Below are 26,050 nucleotides of genomic sequence, written 5' to 3'. Positions count from 1 at the left end.
GCATTTGATGCATTTTAATAGTCAGGACAATAAAACACTTCTTCAGCTATTGAAGATGAGTTGAAATCATCCCTGTTGTCACATTCTGAGAATGGAACTGAGCTTGTAATAACTGTCCTTTTTCTCTTGGGTTTTACATAGCTCTTCTTACACAGTTCCTTGGAGACATTAAAAGCAGCCCATGGCAATATTTAAATTAAAAGAAGCCTCGAGGAATAGTAACTAGCATTATTTTTCTTAATGCACCTGTCTTTATGGGCTGCAAAACCCCCTGAGCTGTCTGTTTCAGGATCCTAGAAATAACGTATGTGAAGGGTTTGCTCTGTACAAGTGGGCTATTCCACCAGGGTTGGGATCAGCGAGTACCTGTCTGGGCTCGGTGATACCCGCAGCATAGCTCAAAGGCCTGAGGTTGGAAGCAGCTGCCTGGCAAAGGCGGGAAGGGCCCTGGCGAGGCACCCCGCAGCTCGTGCCCCGCAGCCTGGTGCCGGCCCCGGCGGCTGCAGCGTGCCAGGGCTGGCGGCAGCTCGGGCAGCCAGACCCCAGGGGGCAGCTTGCAGAGCCTGTTGGTGCACGCGGGGTTTTGACACGAGGCCTGTAATTGCGTAGCACGAAGTATGAAGCCTAGCTTTGGCAGATACACCACCAGCTGCAAACGTTAGCCTTTAACCTTTAAAAATACGAATAGATTACTTAGAGCTAAACTCTGTAGTGTTAATTTAAATACAACCGAATTCTTGCCCTCTCCGCTCCTTTCTCCGTGTGAATAGCTACCTGAATCAACAAGGTGCTTCTATCACATTTTGCCTTTGCATTTTCTTTTGACATGCTTTCCTCCTTGGCATGCTTTCTGACCTACATTGGAAAGTGTAGTTCCACTCTTATGAGGTGTATCAGCAAACTGTAACACAGAGGAAACTAGTAAAGATTTTTAAGGAGAAAAGAAATATCTTCTGTCTACTCTTTCACTGTCAGCATTCATCTCCATTGTATCTATTTTTAAATCAATCACCCCAGTCCTCAGTTTCCCAGTTCTAAATATTTTATTTTGAGGATGTAATTTACTAACTCAAGAGCTCTTTCAAAAGCTTTCTAACTTGATTACTGTCATTTGGAACATCTGCCTGACAAACTTCTGCATTAGCAGCTACTGAATGAAATGTGGTTTTCATTCCTCAAGAGATTCATATGTTTAATTCCAGGAATCCTTAATCCATGAGTGATTTTGCATTAGCTAAAGAATTATCCCTTGCCTCCTGTTTCCTTAAAATTAACTACTACTTTTTTTTTTATTTTATTTAAATGGAAGAACAGAGCATAGGAGAAAGAAGAGCTCAAAGCCCAGATATTTTTAGCTAGAAGCTATTGTCAGTATCTTTGAGAAACCAGAATGAATAGCCTCATCATCACTCCAGGTCTGGCGACACCTGCACAATTAATAGATTATATTCATAACAGTGAAGCTGAGTGGCAATTGACCCATTTTGCAAACAAATACGTAAATGTGTCTGAGACATTTAGTAGTTACAAAACTGTTTCTTGAGTCAGGCTTTAGTGCTGTAGCACCCACAGAAAAGCAAAAGATGAAAAAAAGCTGAAGCAAAAGAAAAAGGTGCTTTTTCTTCTCCTTAAATTTGTCTTTTCAGGGATTTCTACTAGTAGGAGTAGGGTTTGTGGGACTATTTGTTCAACGATGGGCTGTAACATGAAGAGTTGTTGAAAGCCAGTGCTAAAAAATCAGTAATTTGAACAGGATTTTATTAATAAAGAATGGTGCAATGGAATACGCAGGGCCAAAATTATTCCCTGTGTGTTTTCAGTGCGTTCAACTGAATGGCATTGGCAGTGTTACGAAGAGTTTCAATAGCTGAAATCCTTTCCCTTTTTCCTAATAATCCTTGGGGGTTACTTCAAAGTGGAGTGACCATATGCATTATTTGGGATTTAGAAAAGGAAAAGGAAAGCAGAACTCCAGTGCTGACCGCAGGATTATGGCTTTGAGCCGCCCGTGTTGCTAGGCGCAATGCCCTATCCTCTGTAAGAATTTACGGTGAGAGGAGCTCCGCAATGACCAGCAGCTGCCAGATGTGTGAATTAGCAGTTGTAATACAACTTCTAATTGTTCAGAGAAACTTGTAGTAAGATTAAAAAATCCTGCAGTTTTGGAAACTGGACATCAATTTTTCAAATAACTGCTTCTGGGTGACTCCACTCTTAATGTCACAGCAAGCATATAATTCTCGTGCAGCTCAAGAAACATCTATGTAGAACTATTTTTTCAACAGAGTGATATCAAAATGAGTCATACATTTGTGTTTTAACATTTTATTAAATGCAGCAGGCCCTATGCTATCTAGTGTATTGCTTCAGTTGATTTCACTGTACAGTTTCAAGGTCCTGCCGGCTCCTGTACTGAGAATACATAACAACTTTACTTATTAAACAGAGACAGGATGGTGGTGACACAAGGCAAGATACTGTGATTTATGGGATGCAGAAAGAATGATTTCCATATAAATTCTGTGGATCACTGAATATACAGGTGCTGAACGTAACTGTGGGAATTGCCAACAGAATACGTACAGTGCATGCTAACACGAGGGTAATTGTCATCCACCGCCTGCCTGTGTAAATACTCATCTGAAAAAGCTACTGGTAATTCACTGACGGTCCTCGTTCAGTCCTGGAAACTGTTTTTCTCTAGAAACAGTTTTTAGAAACTCCTTTTCTGACACTATTCTTTGTCTACCAAAGAAAGGCAGCGATTATCTTAACTAGGTCACAGGTTATCTAAGAAGAACAATACTTGTATTGAACATCATATAGAGAGATTCAAGAAAAATACAGACTATAGGATCAAAATTTTAGTTAGGGAGGGCTTCTTTTGATTTAATGTTATGAGCTAGCTGAACGAAGCGAGTGATCTCAAAAATATTTGACAATATTTTGCTTTCTTGTACGCCACATTTCTCTAAAGAAATTTAGTTTTAATACAGCACAAGAGGAAGCCAAAAGGTCGTTAAAGGTAATCTGTACATCTGGAGAAAATTTACTACCTCAAGCTAGTTCAGAACACACCTGACAAACGGCATAGGGACTCCTCATTGTAGCAGAGATTTGCCAGTATAAAAACGGACAAAGACAATGGTGAGTCATACTTGATGTTGTTTTGAACTACGAATTTCCCAACAAAACCAGTTTGTTAATGGCAGATTACAGGTATTTGGGTAGATGTAAGCTTTTCTTCACAAAAATTGGATTTTTGTGGCTAGCAAAATGGAAATGGAGTCATACTGCTTATAATCCAAAAGAGGTCTTCCTCATCTTACAACAGAATATAGCTTTGTTACTGCAGTGATATATGACTGATTACAGTGCTTTCACAGGCCATCAATAAGTAATTTCCTCTCTTATCTTTCATTTATAATTCTAATGAAATGCTTGGATAGAAACTGAGCTGAATGCATATGGCTATCTTTCCGCTGACAATCTGCAGAATTACAAGCATTTGCAAAACATTTGGGTTTGTGTACTTCCAGGAGAGAGCTCAAATATCTCTGTGCTCCCAGCAAATAAGAATTAGATTCCTACGTGCTGGCAGGAGATGGATTTAAGACATAATCATCTTCTCACTGTTCCCCAGTAGTTGATTTAGGCAGTTCTTGCTCTTTGAGCTGAGTTTTGTGGATCCTGTTCTCAGGCATGTAACTCTTCCCCTACATTTTTTAAGGCGCCGTCATCCAACGGCATGTCTGTGAATTTCACTAAGCGTTTGAGCTCTTGAGCTAGGCACTGAAACAATGCCTCTAGCAACTCCGTTACCTTCAGCCATTCAGCTTCAAAGATGAGCAACATTTACTCCTAAGCGTGATGGCTTCAAAATGAAACAGGAACTTAGATCTCTCTTGTTTTATATATATATACACACACACACATACATATATATACACAAAGATATAGATATATATGTAAAGATATAGATATGCTTTAAACAATAAAAAAGATGGTAAAGGTGGAAGGTTATAAGTGGAAGGGCTCCAAGTAGTAAGACTTCAAAATGTGCCACACCCTTGGAATTTAAACTTAACTTTTCCAAAATGATAGTCTCTTTAGTCTCTTTCTATCCAAGATTTTGATTTGGATTATTATAGAAATAAGGATCCACTTATAAATCTGGAGTACAGTCCAAATTTTCATAGCTAATGTTTTGATTCTTGGTTTTTTAAAGAATTTTCACAGGCTAAGGACTTCACCCCACTTTCTTACAAAACCTTACGTAGCCAGGAGTAAATGCTAGTCTCTATGAGAAAATGGTAAGGGGTTTGAAACCTTCTCTTTCCTCCCTGTATCTCACTCTATCTGATTGGCTTAATCACCCCCAGTTCCCTAAACTGCAGTGGCTAATTTGGGATATACTGTGTTTACTGCCAATCTGCAGTTTCTTTAACAACTTTATTTTAAAAAATGTAGGAAAGGTATCAAAAGTTTGCACCATGAAATGCGGCTAATGAAGATGTTTAAGAGGTGTCTTTTTCAGCTACATACATGGTGTTCATTTAATTAGTACCACAGTAGAATTATACTCTAGAAGTATTGAATTTCATTGTAATGTTAGTGAAGTGGAAAGCAATCTACAGTTCCTGCATGCTGTTTTTTAGAAGCTGACAGACATAAGTACCTTTTAATTTTAAAGCTCTACTTTGACATTTGAATGAATGACATCATTAGCTTTTTATGCATCCACTAGAGACGATAGCTGGTAGTTTTCCTTGATAAAAAAGTTAAATGTTAGAAGACAATTTTGATGTTCATGTCAGTTTTGCTGTCTGTGAATATTCTTAACTTACTGAGAAGTCTTATCATTCAAATGTAACTGAAATATAGATCTGAGAGGGCCCTGATTTACTAATACAAATGTGTATGTGTAGCATCCTACATACCTTTAGGACAAGAAGCTGGTAGAATGAGCTAATGCTTAGGCATTCCTCTCCAGAGATCTATGTTCAAATTCACGCTTTTACAATACCAGTAAAAATGAATCCTCATACATGGAGAGTACAGTTTGGCACAAATTAATCCCTCTTCACAGTTTGCTCATGAGCTAGTACTGGTATAGTACAGGTGTTTCTGCCTGAGCTGGAAAACCTGTGCATGTCAAGTGCAAAAAAAAAAAAAAAAAAAAAAGCAGTAGTATAGATCAAGTCTTTTACTATTAAAGTGCAGTCTACTCAGTGGAGAAAACTATTAGCATATAATAGAAGACAGGTGTGTCTTCTGTTATAAAAGTACTGCAAGGTGCCTAGTAGCAATGACTTCGGGAAAAAAAACATTTTGGAAATACCTGGGTAGCTAGGCAAGTGTTTAATGATCTCATAGCTACCTATATTTTATTTAATTATGTTGGCATTCAATACCATTTTTTAAAATTAGTGTGGTTATGTCCTGCGTTTGGAGAAAAACTTAAGTCATTCACCAGATTTTCAAAGGCAGCTGCCTGGTAAAGTCTGCATGTTTGATTTCTCTGCTTTCAGTGAGGCCATGAACCTAACTAGTCCAACTTTTTTTTAAACCCCCTTAAGTACATTTTCACATATCTAGTACAAAAATGTGCCCAGAATACTAAAGTCCGTACTCATTATTGGGTCCAACAGAGTTCCCATGTAACACAACCAGTTTCACCATTAGTATGTTCTGTTCTTAACTTACTATTACCAACTTTTAAAAAAAAATTAAGAATGCAAATATATTTTGTTATTAGCAAGGAGAAAGGAAGAATAAAAAGAAAATTGAATGGAAATTGTGCTAATAACTACAACATGTTTTTCTTGAATCACGAGCAATGCTCTAGTTGACATTACTCACAAAGTCATCAGTTAGTTTCTCTGCCGTCCATCATCCCATACAGGCACTTTTTGCTATTTACACCTGTATTTGTTTAGGTTGAGTACCTTTAATCAGAAAATGTTATCTTAATGCCCATGACTAGTTTCATTTTTAGAACTGTAAAGATCTGCACTTGTATATAACCATCTGATTCATTATTGTTAACATAGTGTCGATGTCAGAGTTTGCCAATTACAGATACCTTCCATGTAAATTAGATTAAATGAGCTTGTCTGACTTGGAAACCAGTGAGTGTATTTTGGTCACATATAGTTAACAAAGATGTGCAAATACCTGGCAAAAACAGATGAGTAATAAATTTTACCAGACAAATAACTGTATACCAAAATAAGTCGGCGGTTTTTGGATCAAATCTGCTTTTTTAGGCAGTATTTTAAAACCAAAGATATGTCCTTCATACAGTAAGCACTGTAAAAGAGTGACAACTCTGTTAATCTGTACTCAGCAGGTTGCACTGAATGAGCAGGACTCTTTTTATATTAGAATGCCCATCAAGGCATTCACTCCTTTCTTGCAAAATACGCTTCAAATAATTGAGTACTCAGTACTTGTTAGAACCATCTTTTTTTTGTTTGTGTTTTTGTTTTGTTTTTTTACGTGAACTAAGCCCTTTAGTTGAGTTCTAAGCCCAGAACCACCACAAAGAGCAACTTACCAGACCTGGTCAGCCCTATACTGGTAACACTATCCATACACACCTGCAAGAACTATTAGTTTTGTCAGCATAGCAGTATCAGTTACTTGAAGAAAAGGAGAGAACAACAACAACAACAAGTGTTTTTTTTCCAGTCGAAGTGCCCTTTTTACAGGTGAGAATTATGCCTGTGTATGATACAGCTGACATAATGCAAAACCCCCCACTTCTAAGCAGGACTATGTAATAGCAGGAACTATGCAAACCTCACGGTGCCAGGAACAGCTCCAGAAGGAAATAGGCCAGTGTATCTCCTGCTGCAACGCAGCAACGAAGACTGCTTTGTTATATTGCAAAAGCAATTCCTGACCGTTTGATTTGAACTGTGTCTGGCGCAGTCTTTGGAGAAACTGAATGAGGACTATTTTGGTAAAAGATTCTCAGACTGTGGAGAACTAGTGGATTTGTTAGTGATACAGGAATTCCATTTCACTCTGATAATGACCTAGTTTATTTAAAACTAGCATTGCCATCTACATCATATAATCTATTTGTCTAATTAAGGGTATAACATGTAAGGTATTATGTCCTGAGTACCAGGACACAATCTGATGTTCTTCTGATGTTACCCCTATGGCAAAATCAATTATCAGACTATGCTGTCAGTTATTGACAGTGCTGCTAATAACATACATCACACTAAATTTATTCCTAAAATTATTACTATTCATGTGCAATTTTCTTCGGCTATCTGCTGAATCTTTGTATCTAATTTTACTGTAAATAGCATTTTTTGAGATAGCAAATTTTAAACAGAAACACATTATTTGCTTGAAATTAGTTTTGACTGAATGAGTAAGTTTCATAAATACTAGTATGTGTCTTATAATTTCTGCTGTGTGTGATAATGCACATCAGATTACTAGGTGCATTGTTAGGTGCATTGTTAGGCTACTGAAAATGAATCATCACATTTTTTTTTTAAGTAGAGGGTCTTTTTTGTCTTTCCTCCCATCGCCATCCAGTATTTTTTAATTTTAAAAATGCAAACAAGACTGCTCCTCCCTTTACCTCTTTTTTCCGCCACAAAAAAAATGCAAAACCAACAGTAGAAGACATTTTCTGTATGTCATCTGCAGGGAATTTGTAGGTCAATTGAAATACATTCTTTATGGTGGCTGTTACAGGTATGGGAATGCTGGTGGGAGTGTGAGGGACAGTTTAAATGCTTCATCTCTCGAAAAGCTGTATTTACCTGACTTGGGTGAGGAGGGTAAAATTCAGGCCATGATCTGCTTAGGAATTTTGTATTTTTTTACTGTTTCCTGAGGATCCTGAGAAAGATTTACGAAAACTAATCTAGATTATAACTGTATTAACTGTACCAAATTCACTAGGATAAGAGAGCGGATATGTGTTTACCCTTGCAGAATTTTACCTTCCCTAAATGATAATTCCAGTCTCTTTTTTTTTAAATAAACATTTCTTTCATCATTGACCATCCCCAGTTGCAGAGGAAAATTGCAAGATATTTCTGCTAAATCTCAAAAATAATTACCTTTATTTATTTTAATCTCTCTCTCTCTCTTCTTTTTTTAATACGTGAGGTTAGCAGTGCAGCTCTCCATCCACACCCCAGCCACCCTCAGCTGCTTCTTCACCCCTACTACATGAAATGAAACTTCCCAGGCAAATACTGGGGCATAATTTTGCAGTGACAATCAAGCCCTCAGCCCTCAGCCATTCCACATGTTAGGGTAGGAAACGAACAAGTTGTCCACGTATTTTCTCATTCTGAAAGGAAAGCCCTTCCTGGTGTTTGACATGAACATCATTATCATTCAGCCTACCTTCAGTGCTAGTTTAACAATTTACATATCCATGGGAAATGTGACATTTTGCTGCAACATGCTTCAGTGCATCTGCTGGCACCTAACCTACCGGCTAAAAGAAAGAAAACTACTGGATTGAAAGTAACATACTGTTTTCCCCTTAGAAAATACAGAGCCCATGGTTCTGTAGATTTTCCCTTTATTATTCTCTTGATGTCATAAGCATCCTATCTCTTGAGATAATGCGTGGGACAGGATTCTTCTAGTCACCTCTGAAAACAGGCAGGTTGCCCAGGCTGTCTTGGTTACACTAAGAAATACAGGGGAGTAGCTGGAATTCTGTATTACTCTAGTGGTCACAGCTGGGAAACAAACACCTGTAGGCTGCTCAAGCCAGCTAAGTTAGAAGAGTCCTGCTCCTGCTGAAATAGAGCTCAGAAACACCAGTTGGTTGCCCTAGTAGTGGACAGAGCGTGAAAGTTAGCACACATGCATTTTTCTTTCTCTAATGCTCTCTCCGCCCTAACCATTCCACACAATGGAAAACAATATCTTCTTCATCTTAAATACTTTACAAAGTAAGCCACTAAATGGTGACACTCACAAACAGGTTTTTGTTTCCCCGCCCCCCCTTTTTTTTTTGTATGGAAAGGTATTTACTTGTTCCCTTATCTTTTTTTCATGTTTTTTTTTTCCCCTTTCATTTCTGTTGCATCTAAGTGGTAGAACCTTTCCACTAGTCATAAATAGTATCAAATATTGTAAAGTAAAATAAATCAAAAAAGTGGTAAATCTGATACCAAAGCTAAGCATTTGATTTCATTATATTCATTTATATTCTATTGCAAGATTAAACATGCTACTGTGGATCTCAGGGTACTTTTTTTTTTTGAATTATTAAAAAGATGTATTATTTGCCGTAGAAACTGCATAATTTTTACTGTTGTAATAAAAGAAAAGGGATCCTGAAGTATATTCAGCACACACTTATGGTAAAATGGGCATAAGAGAGAAAATAGTTTTGATTTCAACAACCAATTCTTTGCTTAAAATTATAACCTATCTTGCAAAGTTGGGCTTGACTTTATAGTAAATACTTGATTCTTAAATTTGCAGTTCTTGACTAGGAAAGTGCAACTATCTGCAGAACAGAGCAATGGTACTTCCATCTGTCTGAATAGGCTGCAACCCCTCCCCAGCTTTCTATCACAGACAGAAGACATTTGGGAACTACATAAAGAAACACATATAAAAAATGGGACTGCTTAGTAAGTGCTAGACCATAGTGACCCCTTCCATCCTTACCCAGCAGTCCTCTCCCCATTATGTACTTAACAATTACATTAACATCTACCATAAAGCATGATGTTGGTGTAAGTACTGTTTGGTCTTGCTGCTTTGTAAATTGCAAACTTGCAAACTTGCTTATTTATACTGGCAGTCCAATAAAGAATATGGTGTTCAGAAATATAAGCAAGCTATGAATCTTTGTATATTTTTTACCACGTCCTTGATTTGGGTTTTTAAGGAAAATCAATGAAAGCGATAATCAGAGAATCAAAGTTGACACAAGTTCTAATGTCTTGTTAGATGAACAAAGTAGAAAGAAACAAGAAAAGACAGTTAATTTTTAAAGTATGTTACATCCTACTCTTTTATGAGAGCCTGGTTTCATACCACAGTTATGTCACAAGAGAGACTTACGATGCTATGATGCCTTGTGTTGAAAAGAGTCACTCTTTCAGTATTCTATGGTACTGCTTCTGGCTGGTCAAAGCTGGCATCACGATCCATTAGAGGAGGACACTGTGCAAGTAGTGTATCAAAACAGGCTACAAAACAGACCTTATGCAATCAGACTTAAATCAAACTGAGACAGTACAGAATTTGGTTTAAATAATCTTATACTGTATTTTAAAACTTTTTAAAAGCAATTCATTAGAACATATGTTTCAGAATTTTAAAATTTCTGCTATATTTTATACTTATAAAATAATAAACTCTGGCAGTCATTAATGAGAGTAAGGAAGCTATTTGTTAGTCAATATGCATTACATAAATTGCTGTAATAATTCTTTTTATGCTATATAACCGATTTTCCCCATTAAGTGTGCACATTTCCTCTGCCTATTGTTGATCTGCTGCTAAACATTTCACAAAAGTTTGCTCTGTCTTCAGAATTTGACACTCCAAACAGCCAGTTTAACAAGAGCATGGATTTGAAAGAGCATGGATTATGACAAAAAGTCTCAGCAGTGGTGTTAGTATAAACCTCTTAGTTTTGGATTTGTTTGGAGGGCTTCTTGCTGCTTCACTCTCTTTCATCTTATGTACCATCAGGAAAAGTCCTCTGCAGAAGAGTTGTTTTTCCTTCCAACCACTGTCAAGTCTTTATTTCTTAAAATATATATTCAGACGTACATATGAAATGTAAACTGCATTAAAAAAAAGATGTTACTGGAATATTTTCTCTCTATATAAACAAAAACTTGTTTCACAATATCTTTGTATGTTGAATCTTTTTTTACTATGTTTCATACCATATATCATTCATGTTCATTTAGTACTGAGAAAAACTATCAGACTCAGCATTTATATTCCAAAATTAAGATAAAATAGATTTCAGTCATGTTTTACAGGTCATTTACTTAGAAATTGGTCTCAAGAGGTAAAAAATGATCAGTGAACAATAATGATCACGTGAGGAAAGATACAAGACATATCTGAACGTAAATATCAAGTATATAAAATATTATTTTGGATAACTACATATAAATACTGGTAATTAATGTTACTGTTTTCTCATACAGTAGCTAGTATAGACTGTCCCTTAATAGTCTATTATTAGGTTAATTAAAGTTTCATTTTCCCAGATAAGATGATCTCATGTACTTCTTTGGTTAACAAGACATATGCTTTCTTAGTATTATCTAAAAAATAAAGAGGATCAGTAATTGTAGATGGATTAAAACCTTCATCCACTAGTCGAAATTTTTGTTGTTTGAATGTTCCAGTCATTTCCATTTTCTCCTATAGAAGAGAGAAAGATTTATTGTTCAATAGAAGAGCTTATTTTCTTTCGCTCACATTCACGTTTGTTTTTGAAAATCTTAGTTTGATATAAGGTTAATATTGTTTATTCTCATTACGCTGGAAAATTAGAACTTTTGTACTGCTATGGACCAACACCTGGACACATGGTGGAAAAAAGTCACAGCCCATTGCTTTCTGCATCGCTGTGCAGTGTCTCATCACAGTGTCTCATCTGGTGTAGCCCCAGCCTGTCCAAGACAATCTGGCTTCTTCATTTGTGCGCATTGTAAAACTACACATCGTAAAGAATCTGAGAGTAAAAACTGTCATTATCAAGAAATTCTTACTGATAAAACTGAGGAAATTCTCTACATCTATGATTATTGTCACCTTAAATAAAGGGTTGAAAGAATCACATATGAAATCAGCCATACTCAGCCAGGTTCAAATAAAGGTGGATCTTTACCATACATTTTATAATGTTTTCAAGCTTCTTTTCAATGTCACTGTGTCCCCTGGAAAAAGTAGTGGCAGGCATCTCTAGTGAGACTCTTTTCTCTATCCTCTCTACCTCTTCTCAGCCCCGCTTTATGACCTCTCTCCATTATCTTCTTTTCTGTCTTTATATTTTTATATATATGCAAACAATCTCTAGAAACGAAAAATTAAGTGTTATCTCCAACAACTCAGAGAGCTATTGTACCTACTCCAGATCTACCTTCAGATTGTATCTGCCTGCTTTGGTTGTTCTAAGAAACATTCTGACATCTTCTAAAGTATGATTACATGTCCGAATAAGCTCAATAAATTTTTATTTTTTTCCCTTGAAGTTCCACCCACCACCTTCTTTCTTGGTTAACGACAGCAGTACCAGCAGCAATTAATCTGGAATGTAGGCATTTAAATTCTAATTGAAGTTCCATATACTTGATATCCAGGCTACGTCCTAGATTCAGATTCCTTCTGTGCCGCATAAAGGCTTTTTTGTACTTCTGTATAGCAATAAATCTAGACTAGGTTCTCATCATTTTGTAAACTGGCTACTGCAACATTCTCAAGTGTAATCTTGCTTGCTCGTATCAGAATGCTGCTGCAAAAGGTATCTTCCTGGACTTATGATATAGATATATATACATATACATATATTTCAATTTCAAGGTCCTTCATAGCCTTTTCCTTTTTCCCCCTTTATTCTGAATCAGTATTCAATCTCTGGCCCAGGGAACCAACTTCTATAACTTATCTTCTCTTTTCAAACAATGATTATTTTTTTCACCTTCTCCTCAGACTTAGGAGACTTCTTTCATAAACATCTTCAAAAACATTTTTCTGTTGGCCTTTGTCATGGTGTTTTCAAAACACTCACCAGAAGATGCTCATCAGACTTCACTCATCGTGATGATCAGTATTGTATGTTTTCTATACTCTCCCATTTTTTTCTAGCCGTATGTAGTCCATTGTATTACATTTACATTTTTAACTTTTTGGGGGAGGGACTTTTTTTTTCCCAAATGGGACAGTTACTACAGCAAAGTGGTAGTACATAAATAGGAATGATGATTGTGGTGCTGACAATAATAGTGTACATTTTTAATTCACCTTTTCAATTTACCTAGTACCTTGTCAAATGCTTTAACTTTTGTCATTATATTACACAGCATATAACATTTCATTTATTGTGCACGATCAGTGTTTCCTGCTTTAGCTCTACTTCTCTCTTCTCTCATTTCCGCTGAATAAAATGGATTTTAGATTTTCTCCAGATGCAATTGTTCACATTTTACTAATCTGAATCTTTTTGTTTTCCCATGTTCATGCTTCTGATCTCCCTAAATCCTTTTGTATGGTCTCTATCCTTAAACATTTGTACAATTCCTCCTGTTTTAACATAATATGCAAATTTTATTGACTTTTTGTGTAATTCCTTTCCCAGGACTCCATTAATGAAGCAAATAGGACCAGTTCTAAAACTAATCAAGTGATACATGAACAAGCACTTTCTGTTATTCATTTAGCCATCTCTGTGTTCAAATGATGTAGATGTTTGTATGCGCTGTGCAATAATGCAGCTTACCTGGACTCTTAAAAAAAGAGGACAAGCATAACTTGGTAGATAGGTCACTACTTGCTTATACATTTGCTCCAAGTCTAATGATGTATTCTCCTTTAAAATAAGAGAGGCCATTCCTGCTTTTCCTTCATGATCTGGGGGAAAGGAAGCGCAATAAGAATTTTGAAACATGAATGAAGTTGACATTTTAGTGATGAACCTTACAAAAAAGAACTGTAGTGCCTTAATAACCTGACAGTCATATATCATCTTCTGAGTTGCAGTAAAGCTGGAAGATTACATTTATATTTTATATGGTATTACATACATTTGGAGATCACTCAAGTGATCAATTAAGCAATAATGCTGTAAATGAGTTTGGCAGGTAAGAGTAAATGGGGTGCCATGCTCAATATTAATCAATAAATGCGGATAAACATCAACACCATTCGTCTTTCAAAAACAAGAGTGCTGAGCCTCTTTCCCAGATTAGCCAATTATGTCTCTCTCTTTCTCTCTTGCCAGTATATTCTCTCAAAACTGTGGATCTGAATGTTGTTAACAGAGAGAGATATTAAAAGTTCTTACTGGTTTGTCTGGAAAGAGAGAGCACTGTGGGTCTATGGGAAAGACCAAAATGGGTAAAATATAAACGCAATGAATTTCAGCAATCAAAAATAACTGCACACTTTAACCATCAGCTAGTAATAATAGCAGAGACGTTCTGCCAACCTTATTTTTTGTCTCCTTTCTATATTTTTTACAAAAATACAAATGCTACAAAATCTGTGAGGAACTTGATTTGTTTATGTTTAAGTGCAATTAATCAAGAGAGTTGCATAAACTGGGTAAAAATCTGCAGGTAAATGTTTTACAGGAAATAAGAAGCTCTCATATTTTTGAGTCTGATTTTCAGTCAGTCTTCTTTATTATGATTTTTCTTGTCATGTGGCTTTAAACTAGAGGTAAGTGACACCTTTTTCACATTTTAAACTCTTTTATCATTTTATGGTGGGTTCACCCTGGCCAACAACCAAACATCCAGCCAGCTTCTCACTCACTCCCTTCTCCTATGGGATGGGAAGGGAATAGAAGGAAAGCAAAAGGACTCATGTATCAAGATAATGGCAGTTTAATAGGGAAAGCAAAAGCTGCATGCACAAGCAAAGCGAAACCAGGACTTCATTCACTATTTCCCATCGTCAGGCAGATGTCCAGCTACTTCCTTCAGGGCAGGGCCCCACTCACCACATGTGGTGTTTGCTTGGGAAGACAAACGCCATAAACCACAAACATCTCACCCTCTTCCTTTCCCCAAGCTTTTATTACTAAGTATGGCATCATATGATATGGAATATCCCTTTGGTCAGTTTGGGCCCGCTGTCCCATCTACGTCTGCTCCCAACTTCTTGCCCGTCCCCAGCATACTCGCTGCAGGGAGAAAGCCTTGATACTGTGCAAGCTTTGTTCAGTGATAGCCAAGCATGGGTAAGTTATCAACACTGCTTTAGCCACCCAGGCAAAGCACAGCACCATACGGACTCCTATAAAGAAACTTACCTCTATCCCAGCCAGACCTAGTACATATTTTAAAAAAGGATTTAGCATGAATGGGAATGAAACTCAGATGATCTCATCAAAATTAACAAAAAAAAACTATTAAAAAGAAATTAATGTCTTTTCTTTCCTAATAATTTATTTATTTTTCTCTTCCTTTTTTTTTTTCACCTTGTCCTTGGTTTTGTAATGTGTCTGTTTACAGATGGTTTATGAGGATAAGTGAAAAGTGAAATAAGACAAAATAATTTCTTCATAGACTTTCCTTCAGAGTTCCTTTAATTCTTACCTTGTTGACATTTTATTTTGACACATGGATGTGTGGATTTCCCATGGATGTGAATTTAATAAATCTTTAAACTTTAGTTTAGATTATGTAGCTATCACAAATTCACGAAAGATAACTTTTCAAAAATACACATCACTGCATATACATAAAAATGCATGATTCACTGGCTCATTCATAAATCTGGTGGTATTTTCATTATCTACATCTACATTTTAGCTAGGTGTTAAACAGATGATTCAATCAGAAGTGGTTCATAGGTTTAAAACATGAAATAAAAGAGTTATGAGGGTTAGCAACTAACCTAGGGGAAGAAAAACATACAGTGGAAGCTTCTTTTACCTGGCACAGATACACCATACACATTTGCTTCTTGTATGAAGTCCAACATTACAATGACATCGGAAACTTCTGTAGTTGCAACGTTCTCCCCTTTCCATCTAAAACATGTGAAAAAATAATTTAATCCCATGAAAACATATGGACACCTCCTCTTTAAAAAACATTAACTTTAGTAGGAACTCCATTAATTTCAGACTAATAACACCTCAAATTTGTTCCCACTTGTCACGTTGGTATATTGATCTGATCACCAGAAGACAAGGCTTGCAATTCAAATGGAACTGGGTATTAGCTATCACTTAAAGCACAATGAAAGCTTATCATAATCTGATATAATGGTTTTCAAAATTTTGACATGTATCTAAATGTATCAGATGTGACCAGTCTTTACTATTTGATACATTTTTCTCCACTTCAGTATCCAACTTCCTTGCTTGCAGCAAAACCATCACTAGTTACTATGCTTATTGGAAGGACTGTTCAAAGAGCTGTAATTCCTACAAAACATTCTGGAAATGAGCTATCCAGCTCCACGGGAACACTTTTTACAAAATTAAGCCCCTATCATCCACTTCAAGATCATTATAAATTACATCACAATAGTAATAAACTGAACACTTCTGGTTGAAAACAAATAGAACAGTATTACTCTATTCTGCATGTCCATGTTTTTTAATGAAGAAATGAAAAGAAACAATTATTATACCTGAAGGTATCTCCAATCCTGTCCCAAAAATACAGAAAATTTTCATGGTCTTGAACCATTAGGTCTCCAGTATTAAAATAAAGATCTCCCTTCTTAAATACCTCACAGAGTAATTTCTTTTCTGTGTGTCTCTTATTGCCAGCGTAACCAAAGAAGGGGTTCTTCGCATTGACTTTGGAAATGAGAAGACCAGCCTCACCTATACAGAGAAGTTGACAGAATGTAAACCTAAGGTATCATTGCATTCCTGTACTTTACGTTAATATTAATTTGGTATACATGATTTTACAAGACCAGGAACCAACTTTGGCAGGGTTCAGTACATAAGACCCAACAATAAAAACTTACCTGTTTCTACTGCTTACAATTCCCGTGGTCACCTCTACATGCAAAATGACCATAAAGACACAGTACAACATTGTCCACTCAAATTCCCAGTCTTCTGTATTTCTTCCTGATGACTCATCAAACAGTTTTCTCCCAGAACTGCCATCTATCAGTTGTGAGTTCACTAGTAGGCTTACTATCCTCTCAAAGTGCACACTTCAAGTGAATATTATGTCCCACTCCCCGCACCTTACTGAATTTCCAGTGATAAGTGTCAACTTCATCAGCTTCCTACTTAAAAAATAGTGTTAATGAAAAGCAGGTGTTCAACCCAGGCATTAAATCCTTATTTAGTGTCCTTTCAGAAGTTCTGAGAACATTTCTTAAGAATTTTCATTAATGTGATATAGCCTCATTGCAATCTTTTTGAAGTAAAATATAAAAGTTTCAATATAATTTTTTTTCTCAAAAAATAGGGAGAGATGGCGATAGGATTATCCTGTTATGCATGTAGAGTATCAGCGTGTTAGTTTGCTGAAAGTGGAATAGTTGTATGAACTCCTAACCTTTTTGGAAGCACATTCTGAACAATAAAGCTTAAGAGTTACATTACTTTATATCAGAGACAAGAATTATAAATATGAAAATATATAAAAATAAAAATGTGTCCAAAGATATGCTCAATTTTTAATTTAAGACTGCCTCCTCATAAAAGAGCTGTGTCTTCTTTCCATAAATTGGTAGTGTTTAAGGTGAAAGCATTTAGTTCACTGGTAGCGTCACTGCAGCCATGATGCTCTGAAGATATAGGACACGGGTAAGACAAAGTCTATAGACAGAGGTAATACTTTTTATTAGACTGAGTGGTATAACTGGAAAAGAATTAGACCAGGTGTCTAATTAGAGCATGTGTTCCCTTCACAGGTCAGTGTGACATCCCTACAGATAATTTCCTATAAAATTTCATGTTTTGGGGACCACATTTTCCTGAAAGTGCCCATCTTTGAGTAAGACCTGTTCTCTTAACTCCTTTGAAAAATCCACTTCAGCTCCCTGTTAAAGCTGTCTGCCTGACCTTTAATATGAGTTTTTCTTGCTTCAGCTTCCAGGCATTAATTACAGCTGTTACCTTCCTACAGTACAACAGAGATGCTTCAGTATCTGCTAAACACTTTGAAAATAGGTATAATCAAGAGATACCAGATATTTGATAAGTGTTTTGAAGACAGCTATAATCAAGCAACCTCTTTTTAAAAAAAAAAAAAAATAATTGATAAGCTTAATCAACTCACTTAGTCAGGAACACTTAATCTCTCACCAAAAAGCATCTGCTCTAATCCACCAGTCTTTCTTGTAGATCTCTTAGGCAACCATCTCACTATGTTAACCTCCTTTAAAAAACACAGATGTCATTATCTACATATTCAGAGATAATATCACATCATCACTTCTGAACATTGCTCTTCTGTGAATATACCCAAGGATCTCCCAAGTTCTTCTGGTGTCAGCACTGGTATATTTAATAATGTTCTGTCTTAGATCAAAAATCATGCTTTTGTCAGAACAAAGAGCAATAGTTGATGTTGGCATAGTACGGTAACACAATAGTAAGGCTCCTTAAAAAAATATTCTGGAGTATTTGTATTACAATCAAAAGGCTGTTATATCGTATTAAAATACATACTCACCTTTCTTAACTTTTTCACACCAACCATGCTTATTTCTAATTGGTTCATCTTTTTGGAAATCATACTTGATTAAATCAAATGGGAAAAAAAGCTAAAAAAGGGAAAAAGGGTCGTAGTTATTAATCTACACAGTGACATCTGGTGGCAGCAAATATAGGCAAGGAAACCTTTACTCCAGTCTTGCTCATCTAAAAGTAGAATGTAGTTTCATTTAAAACTGAAAATACTCTGTATGTAAACTTACACCATTTCCTGGAGGTAAGCAACATCAAAACATTTTTATAATCTTGTAACTTTCAAAAATACTTGATGAAGACATAGAACCGTAATTTTGTTAACTTTCTTAAAAATAAGTTTGGGATGCACATATCGGTGTAAGAGCCTACATAAGTCAGGATAATAGAAGCATATCTATAATTCAACTGACATTTAATGGTGGTGGCTGATATGAAAAGTGTTCTCGGGGTCTTCTGGCACCTAAAACTGGCAAAGCAAAAGCCTAACTCTCCTTACAAAGGGAAACCTGATTCCTGTTGGGCTTTACGCTTGCTTAACTAGCCTCAGTTCTTCCCTCAAGCTTTCTCAGGCTGGTGTACGGTGGAAAGTCTTATCACGAGCACCAGCAGAAGGATATATATTCCCATGTTGTTTGACATGTAGTTGTGCATGTTCCACAGTTATGTCAGGGTTAGTTCTGCATTTTTCTGAAATACTGTGAACCCTTGAGTCCTGCCACTGCTGACCTAATGGTCCTCCTAGTTATGTTTTACAACTGATCTTCCTCTTGTATGAGGATCACAGAGAATGTGGCTCTGAGTAAGCTGAAGGAGAGGGCAAGATACTTTTATCAATACTAGAAACTGCAATACTTTTTTTCTCCAATACACAGGGTCTGACTCTTATTTTGCTTCCTTTTTCTACCGTGATATAAATCCAAATTAGAGCTTTGAGAAACACTGACAGATATCATATGCCTGATACTATATGGACCAATGTGACTGCAGTTGTTATCCTAAGGCTTCAGTTTGCCCCTCTTCATATGTTCAAAAACATATGAATATACATCTGCACTCTTCACAATAAAGAAATGCAACATAATTTAAGGATAGTGTTATGAAAGCGACTAAAGTAAAGTGACAAAAGTGATTAAAACATAAACCGCTTTGCTTTTCTGCAAATAATTTGGATGAAGACTTGCATAATTATTTTATCCTAATTGGAAATGTTGCTGTAGCCATATCCCATAATTTTGTTTTCAAGGAAATCTGAATAAATAGCAACTTGAATCAAACATCAAGTACACAATTTCAGCCTCAGATGGACAAACTTGTTTCACTGAGTCTTTTCAATGTTCACCACTGTGTATTCCTTCTACCATAAGTCTGAAACAAAAAGATATTTTTAACAGTTGATCAAAGGAACAAGGTCATAGCGTGCAAAATCAAGTCATGATCCAAGAACTGGGCATTTTTTGAATAACGTAAAGGCTATTTTTTAAATAAATATAGACTATAGCATTTACCAAAGTCAAGAATTTGAGAGCAAAAAAGTTCACCTTAATTAGAAAATAATTGTATTATTCTTGATGAACAGAATAGGAGGTATTCATAACAAACACAAGGCATTTTTTCTTAGAGTCTTTTCTTTTGTCTGTCTACGTTTAATTGGTGTTCTTTTTCACTTTCTTTTTTACCCTGATATTTACTACTTTAATAGGTTTCATGTGACAGACCAAATGCAATGAATAATATAAATACTTAGAATGAAATGGTACAAAATGAAATATTATTCTGATATTTCTGTGTTTGATTAGAACAGCAGTGTGCCCTGTTCAGGTCCATTTTTATCTTTTCATTCCTTCAGAGCTTAATAGCTGTATCTTGTCAAGATATTAGTCTGTTTGATGCATTATTTTAAGTTGTTATAAATACTCAGAAACTTTAATTTAGTATCTGAGATCATCTAAAAACTTATGAGACTTTTACTATTTATGTTGCTGCATACATCTTTTAGGGGCTGCAACTTTAGACTATTAACTATGCCTATTCCAGTTAGCTTTTTGAAATAATAATCATGGAAATACATAATTAAAAGGAGAAAACACCACATACTGCATTGGACATGCATAATGAAACTATGCCAATATATATTCTGTGCAAACAGCTGTCTCTGTGCAAACAGCTTTCTTTTCATATTAAATATTAGAAAATGAAAGCTCCAGAGCAAAACATTTAGTCTGGGTACAGGCCTACATTTTTTTATCTCATTATTTAAAATTTTTTGGAAAGAAGGCCTGAGCAGTTGAAGCATTACCATATTATTTTCACAGAGTATTGCATGCAGCATTCATCATTTTAATCTACATTTTGCTCCCAAAAGCATCACATAAAAGTACCAAACAAAAAGCATCATCTATCTAGCTGAAACTTAAAATGAGTTAAACTGCAACATTGTCTGTTACTATGCTGCCTGGATGTTACCTAAGAATAGCATCCCACCCCCTGCCTCCCCCCCTTTTTTTTTTTTTTTAATTGACTGGAAATATGTGAGTTTAAATATTATTTTGAAATTCCTAAAGTTTCAACTTACAGTGAGTGCTCACAGAACTTTCATCAGAGAACAAAGATCACACACTGTTGCTTTTTATTTAGTTATTTGTTTTAGAGATGAGATGTTGAATTCTCTGAATTACATTTACTAGATTTAGTTCCAAGCATCTTAAAAAAGTGAAATGTAAGAAAAAAAATTATCATAGTATCATCATATCTTATAAATGTTTTAAAAATATACTTGTAATGCCTTATTTATGCTGTAAGGAGTAGATGTATAGGTCCTCCACATATTTTTGTTAGCCGAAGTAAACAAAACCAAGAAAAAAACTTTTAAAGCTATGCTTAATATTAACTGAATCACCACATATTATAATAACATACCTTGGAATACACTTGAAGCACCTTAGATTATTTTAGCTCAAAACTAGACAAAAAAGCAGAAACAACGCTAATTTTCATTGGTCAATGAACTTAAGAGCTTCCATTGCTTCGATTACCATGCCAATGTTCTTTCTGTGAATCCAGTTTTCCAGGGTCTTAAGATTTGCTTAAACCTAACTTTATTTACTTTTAAACTAAAAAGTATCTCTTCTGTCACTTAAGTTCTATGACTGTATGAAAAAAGTGCATAATACTAATTCTGCATTGCTGTGTGAAAGACAAAATATTTTATAAGTTGAAAGGATTTGGGATTTGTTGTAAGATTTAAATGTTTCTCAGCAAAAACCTGATTTTGATCCATACTGTTTTCAGTAAGAGAGATTTAAATTCCTGTAATAGTTGGAATACCTATGCTTAAAATAATGAGAAAATGCATTTATAGATAAAGTTTGGAATATTTTTTTTACACACTGTTTTTTCAGGTGTACTTGCCATGGATTCTTTTTAGCCCTCCTTACAAGCTTCCTTGGATCTCATTAGTCCCATTGCATGTTCTCTGCCATCACTCAGAATTTATTTCAGTGTAAGAAGGAGATTTGTATTCGTATTTGATAGACACGACTAAGAATCTTTTTCCCACATCACATTTATAATCCACACATAAAATGTATGTCATCCACACATAATGTATGTCATCTATAACAAAATTAATCATTAACTACACACATATCTATGCCAGATGTAAATATTAAACAGCAATTTATTATATTACTGTGTTAATCTATACACAATCCTCTTTGTAAAACATTTTACATTTTACCAGCTAAAAAGCTATTCAGAGGCTTCTACTTTTCTGTTTATTGACTCTATATGAACATCCTTATTGAAGGATTTATTCATATACCACAGTGATGCTTTCAAGCACATGAACCAACCCCTCTTATATAAAAGTGTAATGTGAAAATAAACAAGTGCAAACAAGAGCACTGCTTTGAGTTAACATCTCACACACAGTGGCTTCTTGGATGTGTGGCAACTGCTGTTTCCTTCTATTAACTTGTGTCTTCCATGTTATTTATGAGAATAAATGTGTTATGCAGAACCTTAATATTTACCACAAGTATTTGTCCCCAACCCTTGGCAGTTACTGACAGAAAAGTTACTTTGCTCATTCTAAGAGCTCAATTTGTCTTTTAAAGCTGTAACTTTTGTCTGCATTTCACCTTTAGAAACTGTGCCATTGCCATTACCTACAACAGAAACGCCTTCCTGTTTCTTTTCTTTTTTCCCTGCTAAAAATATTATTCTTTGAACCTACTTGCTATTATTCCCACTATACTCTCAATATCTGTATGTATGGGTTTTTATACTGCATTTACTTCACTCCGACTGTGCAATTATGCCAGTAGAAAGAGAGTAAGTTTCTTCCTTCTCCTTTACTGTATCACGTACGTGAACATCTTTTTTTATAGTCCCACCTTAAGAAATAGGTGTTTAGGAAATCCCTAGAGGGTTTGTCTAAGGATATCTCCTCATATCGCCCCATGTGTCAAGAGAATGATGTTTCAGAAGTTGTAGCATTTCTTTGGGAAAAAAAAAAATTAGGAATTGGATGGCTGGGCCTTGTCTGTGCCATTCTCTGCTTTCCAGCAGAAGACAATCTCCCTTTCCAACTTCAGATCATTCATGCAAATCAGAAATAAAGCTGCTCTCCTTTACATATTGCTAGATGTCCAGCAGATGTCATTCAGACTGAAGTAAAACAAACACAACAGCTACACTTCAGAATGTAGTTTAATAATCTGTAACCTGTAAAATGTATTTTAAAAAAACCACAACACATGCCTGAAATAAGTCAAAATGAACTTATCTATGGCATTAAAATACATAGTTTGTGTCACAATACTCACAGATCGTGGAGTAATCAAAAACGCATATAAAAGGTCCCAAAACTTAAGTATTTGTTTAAATATGTACTTTTTTTAAAAAATAGAAAATCACTAAAAAGTATGTCTCATGGTATTTTCAACACTCCTTCTCTCTCTTAACCTCTTCTAGACTTTTCTGAAACTGCACTATATCTAAGCCTTTTTCATGTCAACACTACTCTGCTTCAGCATATGAGGGAGCTAGCTGCTCCTGCAAACAAGCGTCATGAAGCAGACGGAAGGAACTGCCATCCAGAGGAACAGCACTGGTGACAGAAGTAGAGCCCCAGTAGTTAACAGATTGCAGAACTGTTAATTTGAGACATGTAACTATTGTAACATTATTAATATGCCATGTTGTTCCCCTGATACAAATTCTTTCAGAGAGAGAGACCATGTATGCTGCACAACTATAAATGCTGTGGATCAAAATATATTACTTATGAAAAAGCTCCTGATGGAGCTTTGGAGTAGTCTCTGAAACCTCCTTGATTTGGAAGAGATTTGGGGCAGTTCTATTTCCACATAAAATGGGTCATATAATCCACCCACTGACCTGGCTAGACATACCATGCCCATGTAAACAAGGCGAGGTAGTTTGTCTCTGCACTGAATCTGGTTTTCAGTGACAACCTTCATTCCTCCCTCAAACTCCACAGTCATAGAATGCCAAATGTATATATATTGGGGAAAGGGTGGGGAGCCAATACACCTCAGGCCCCTTGGAGAATGGTAGTAGTAAATATTGAGCCTGCTCACAAATAATGTGCTTTAGCTACTTTCCTTATGACATAAACTACAGAAATAACTGAAGACTTACTGTAGATTTACTTCTAGGGAAAAGAGAGTATTGAAAAACACAGAATAAAATTTATTTCAAGCCAAGCCAAATGGAATGAATGGCTTTTTCCAGTTCATAAAATATCTTATGGTCTTTCCATATTCATACTGAGTATGCAAGGGGACAATCCATAATTATCTTAGCAGACTATACTGATGTTTCCATAGACTGTAACAGTCCCAATTTGGAATAGTATATAAATTGTAGAAAAGATGTCTAGTGAGATCCAGTACTCAGTTACAACTGGATTTATTTTTTAATTGTAGTTTGCATGAGCTATTTTTTCTCCTAATCTGCAGTGACTAACTCAAATCATAAGTCCAATCATTAAAGAGGAAAAAGTAGCATATTTCACATGCAAAAAAAACCCAAATACTAATCTTCTTTTTGGAAACACAAACAGCATATGTTATTGACATATGAAGTGCCACTATTAATACATGCAACCCCCCCCCCACTACTTGATTTAAAATACAGGTAATTAAATCAATAAGTAGGTCATTTCAAATCTAATCCTTTACCTGCTGTAACCTTTACATAGTATTTGAAAAGGTTAATGACTTATGACAAAACTCTGTCAAAAGTTCAGAAATACTGAAAAGAAATTTACTCAGGTTTGGAACAAATGTAAAATTTCCTAAGATTAGAAAAAAGAAGGTTTAAAATAATTAAAGCATGTGGCTTAGAAAAGTCTGAAACAAAAATTAACATCCATAAATTCCAGATTCCTGATTTCCTGTAGCGGATCTGTACCCTTCTAGAGTCATCCACCAGCACCAGATGTCCACCATGCATAGGACAGTCATGTAGAGCATCACTCATGTAGAATAGAGAATCAGCAGTTGGTCTGCTTAAATTCCTGAGCTCTCAACAGTTTCTGAAAAACACACTAGCTCGTGTTGTGTTTTTCTGAGGTTTCCAGGTTCCTCCCTGCAGCCTGGGTTCCTATCCCAGAAGTGAAGAATTCCTCTGGCCCCGAGTTGTAAAGTAGTCTGTGGTGATCGTAATGTGCTGATGCTGTATTGAAGTCGTGGACCCTGGAACATACGCTACCTAGACTATTTGCATGTCATCAGAAGATACCTCTGATGTATTTCCAAACAATATTTTTACATCATTCTCTGAAAAAATGTTTTGTCAGGACATTTTACGATCAGTTCTCCTCAGGAGCACAAATGCCACTTAAGTCAGCAGGATTTGTATATATAGATAGGTAGCCCAGTATAGATAGGTATCTCAGTTAATTTGCAAATTCTAGGCAATGCATGTAGTCCTATTTATTTCAAGAAGAGTAAAAATTGGCATAAATAACAACATAATGTTAAATACCTAGTCTCCTTTCTAGAAAGCCTTGCTCAATAATCTTTCATATTATTAGCTAAAGCTTGGGACACATGTTACTTACTGACTTCTCAAACCATTTAAGAGATGGTGTTAAGAGGACCCAAAGCGAAAAATCTATCTGTGAATTTCAAGCTGAAATAAATTCTTCTTTATTTACTCAGAAGGATGAAGGAAAAGCCACCATATGTGATATAAATATGTATTCCTCTTCCCCGAGACATATAACTTCCATTGTCAAAGCTGATGAAATATGAAACAGAGACTATTGGATAAGCAGTGAAAAAAATGTATGTTTTTTCTAGTTTTAGTAACCTAGAACAAACCAAATAAATATAGCAGACTTGGTAGATAAAGGGCACAGAATTTTTAAATTAATACCCTTGCCAAGTACTGTCTGTCATAATTACTCAACAGTGATTATATTTGTATTGTGTTATCTTTGAAATTTCTGAATAATGATACAGGCTAGATGTAGAGTAGTTTAATTGAGTTACTTATGTTTAATTGCACCTAGGTATATCTCTTAAAGCTATATCTGCCTATATGTTACTTTATTTTAATTACCATTTGTATTAATTCGCATTTATGCCAAATATTTACACAGTAATATGCAATATAAATATACTCTTTGAAAATAGCTCTAAA

General features: G+C 35.6%; 1 protein-coding gene across 1 annotated transcript in view; it reads right to left on the bottom strand.

Annotated features, from left to right (window-relative positions):
- Nucleotides 1-10,259: 10,259 nt before the first annotated feature.
- LOC142076022 (long-chain fatty acid transport protein 6-like) overlaps nucleotides 10,260-26,050 on the bottom strand; it is a 40,837-nt gene continuing 25,046 nt past the window's right edge. The window contains exons 6-10 of the mRNA XM_075138327.1: nucleotides 18,360-18,450; nucleotides 16,345-16,543; nucleotides 15,639-15,736; nucleotides 13,478-13,608; nucleotides 10,260-11,400 (exon numbers count right to left, since the gene is read on the bottom strand). Coding sequence (XP_074994428.1) covers nucleotides 11,224-11,400; nucleotides 13,478-13,608; nucleotides 15,639-15,736; nucleotides 16,345-16,543; nucleotides 18,360-18,450 — 696 coding nt within the window. The 3' untranslated portion in view covers nucleotides 10,260-11,223. The remainder of the gene's footprint in view (nucleotides 11,401-13,477; nucleotides 13,609-15,638; nucleotides 15,737-16,344; nucleotides 16,544-18,359; nucleotides 18,451-26,050) is intronic.

The sequence above is a fragment of the Calonectris borealis genome, chromosome Z, assembly GCF_964195595.1.
Source record: "Calonectris borealis chromosome Z, bCalBor7.hap1.2, whole genome shotgun sequence".
Classification (NCBI taxonomy): Eukaryota; Metazoa; Chordata; class Aves; order Procellariiformes; family Procellariidae; genus Calonectris; species Calonectris borealis.
The sequence above is the reverse complement of the archived record's forward strand: the minus strand, read 5'-3'. Positions and strand labels throughout refer to the sequence as shown.